Source organism: Akebia trifoliata, chromosome 3, assembly GCF_017979445.1.
Source record: "Akebia trifoliata isolate Shusen 1 chromosome 3, ASM1797944v1, whole genome shotgun sequence".
NCBI classification, from domain to species: domain Eukaryota; kingdom Viridiplantae; phylum Streptophyta; class Magnoliopsida; order Ranunculales; family Lardizabalaceae; genus Akebia; species Akebia trifoliata.
In genome coordinates this window covers 46,774,640-46,776,943 of record NC_141377.1, presented here as the reverse complement: position 1 = coordinate 46,776,943, position 2,304 = coordinate 46,774,640, and the positions used below count along the sequence as shown (strand labels likewise).

At 39.5% G+C, this 2,304-nt stretch overlaps 1 protein-coding gene across 1 annotated transcript; it reads left to right on the top strand.

Moving 5' to 3' along the window:
- Window positions 1-348: 348 nt before the first annotated feature.
- LOC147407423 (protein SHORT INTERNODES-like) lies at window positions 349-1,895 on the top strand. Its single transcript, XM_086432842.1, has 2 exons — window positions 349-924; window positions 1,308-1,895. Exons 1-2 carry the CDS (start codon window positions 435-437, stop codon window positions 1,670-1,672), a joined length of 855 nt encoding a protein of 284 aa, XP_086288968.1. The 5' UTR covers window positions 349-434; the 3' UTR covers window positions 1,673-1,895.
- The last annotated feature ends 409 nt before the right edge of the window (window positions 1,896-2,304 follow it).

Sequence of the window (2,304 nt, the reverse complement as noted above, 5' to 3'; positions counted from 1 at the left end):
CTCTCCATAAATATTCTTTCAAAACGTTTCCCAAGATGTGAAACTTAGAACCATGATCTTCTTTGGACATTTCTAACCATTGGATCCGAGTAAACCAAGAGAAAGCATGAAAACAATGACTAAATATCATGATCTGCATAAGGAAGTGGGCCAAAAATTGACTGATCAGTGGGTTATAAGAAGAATGTAGGACGTGGCAATCCCATAAGAAACCATCTACATCAACTGTCATCAAGGCTGAGTGTGACATTGCCCCCCACAAAAAAGTAGCGGGTTCACCGGTGGAAGGACGAATATGCAAAAGCTGAGTGTGTGTGTGTGTGAGAGAGACTGAGAGAGAGACAGAGAGAGGTATATTGTTTGTGTGTGTGTGTGTGTGTGTGTGTGTGAGAGTGTTTCTGGTATGGATGTTCTCTCTACCAATTGAATAATCAATGGCTGGATTCTCACTAGATGGAGGAAACAAACAAACCCCACTTAACGAAATCCCTCACGAGAGTCTGTTTTTGTATAGAAACGAAGAGATCTGCTTTAACGGCAGCAACAACAAGGGTTTCGAGTTATGGAAACAACGGCATCGTCAAACACATGAAGAAATCTACTCTTCTGCCTCAGATGAACAGTCCTCGAGATACACAACATCGATGATGATGAGATCACAGGGAGGTGGGAAGAGTTGTCAGGACTGTGGGAATCAAGCAAAAAAGGAATGCGTGCATATGAGGTGCAGGACTTGTTGTAAGAGTCGAGGGTTTCAGTGTTCCACACACGTCAACAGCACTTGGGTTCCTGTTTCTACAAGACGAGAACGACAGCATCAACAGCGTAGAGGAGAGAATCCTAAAAGGCAGAGAGAGCTGTCCACTGTTCCCTCTCTCATCTCCACTCGTTTACCCACTACTACCACCACCAACAACACGTCTGGTACTAACTTACTGTTTAAACCTACTGTGTTGTATTTTTATAATACAAAGTTACAATTGATAGATAGTGAAATCTCAAGAGATCTATCTATGTATGTACATATATATGGAGAGAGAAATCCTAGAGAAAGATGTAATAAAGGGAGAAGAGACTAATCGCTGCTATCCAACAAAAAAAAAACCTATCTTTTGCGTGTGTGTGATGAAATCGAAATCCTAACAGTTTCTATTGTTTGTACGTGTGAGTTTGGTGTGCGTGTGTGAGAGAGAGAGAGAGAGAAAAAGAAAGAGAGAGACACAGTATCTTTCATTATTGCTCCTCTTATGTATATTTGTGGTTGTGATTATTTTATTAAGTATTGTGTTTGTGGAACTTGGTTTTAGGGTTAGAAGTCGGCAAATTTCCAGCTGAAGTCAATACACCAACAGTCTTTCGGCGCGTTAAGGTCAGCCTCATTGACGATCCAGATGATCAGTACGCATATCAGACGGCTGTGAGAATTGGAGGACATGTTTTCAAGGGCATTCTTTATGATCAAGGCTCTGAAGGTCACTACATTCCAAGAGAAAGCTCTTCTGGAGGTGGCCATCACTGTGGTGATGAAGGAGGAGGAGGAGTTCCCCGTGATCTCACGACGACTGCAGCTACCACCACCGCTGCAATGTTTGATCCTTCTTCTCTGCACCAAACTACTTCTTTAAACGCTTACATGGCGGGTATGCAATTCTTTCCACATTCAAGATCGTAAAGGGCGTTTTTTTTTTAACCCATATCTCATCCTTCTCTTTTAATAAACAAACCATCACACCCTACTAGTTCGTGTTTCTTATTAGAGGATAGAGGTGCATTGTATGAAGGTTAATGAGATACCGTGCCTGATGAGAAATTTTGGTGCATGATCCATTTATCTAATGAATATTATTACTAAATAAATAATTTAGAGATCATTGTTGATGCGAATTAATATCAACAATTTTCCTTGAGATTTGGGAAAGATCTAATTGTTATCTCGATTTGAATGCATTGTATGCTACAGGTGTCCCTGCATATTTATTAAGACTCTCCAATATTTAGATCAGTAGATTAGGTTTTTAGTGAGAAAATTTCATACCTAATTTTAGCTTCTTTTTTTTTTCTCCTTCTTTTACAACATTCCCCTCATGATCTTGTTCCCATGATTCTCGTGTGTTTGGCACTCTAAGAGCAAGTCTAAGGGGAAATTCCATTTTGATATTCTATAATGGAAATGTGAGTATTATGGACCATCATTTTGGATGTTCAAGGTGTTTGCACTCCAATCGTGACTTCCAAAATGGTGATTCCTAAATATTTTAATATTTTTTTTATTCAGTCTAAGATGAAATTTCTATAAAACCCTAC

Excerpts from the sequence above, each read along its gene's own strand:
- LOC147407423 (XM_086432842.1), top strand. The coding sequence starts at position 435 with ATGGCTGGATTCTCACTAGATGGAGGAAACAAACAAACCCCACTTAAC. Across the intron at positions 925-1,307 it reads CACCACCAACAACACGTCTG|GGTTAGAAGTCGGCAAATTT; the intron begins GTACTAACTTAC and ends ACTTGGTTTTAG.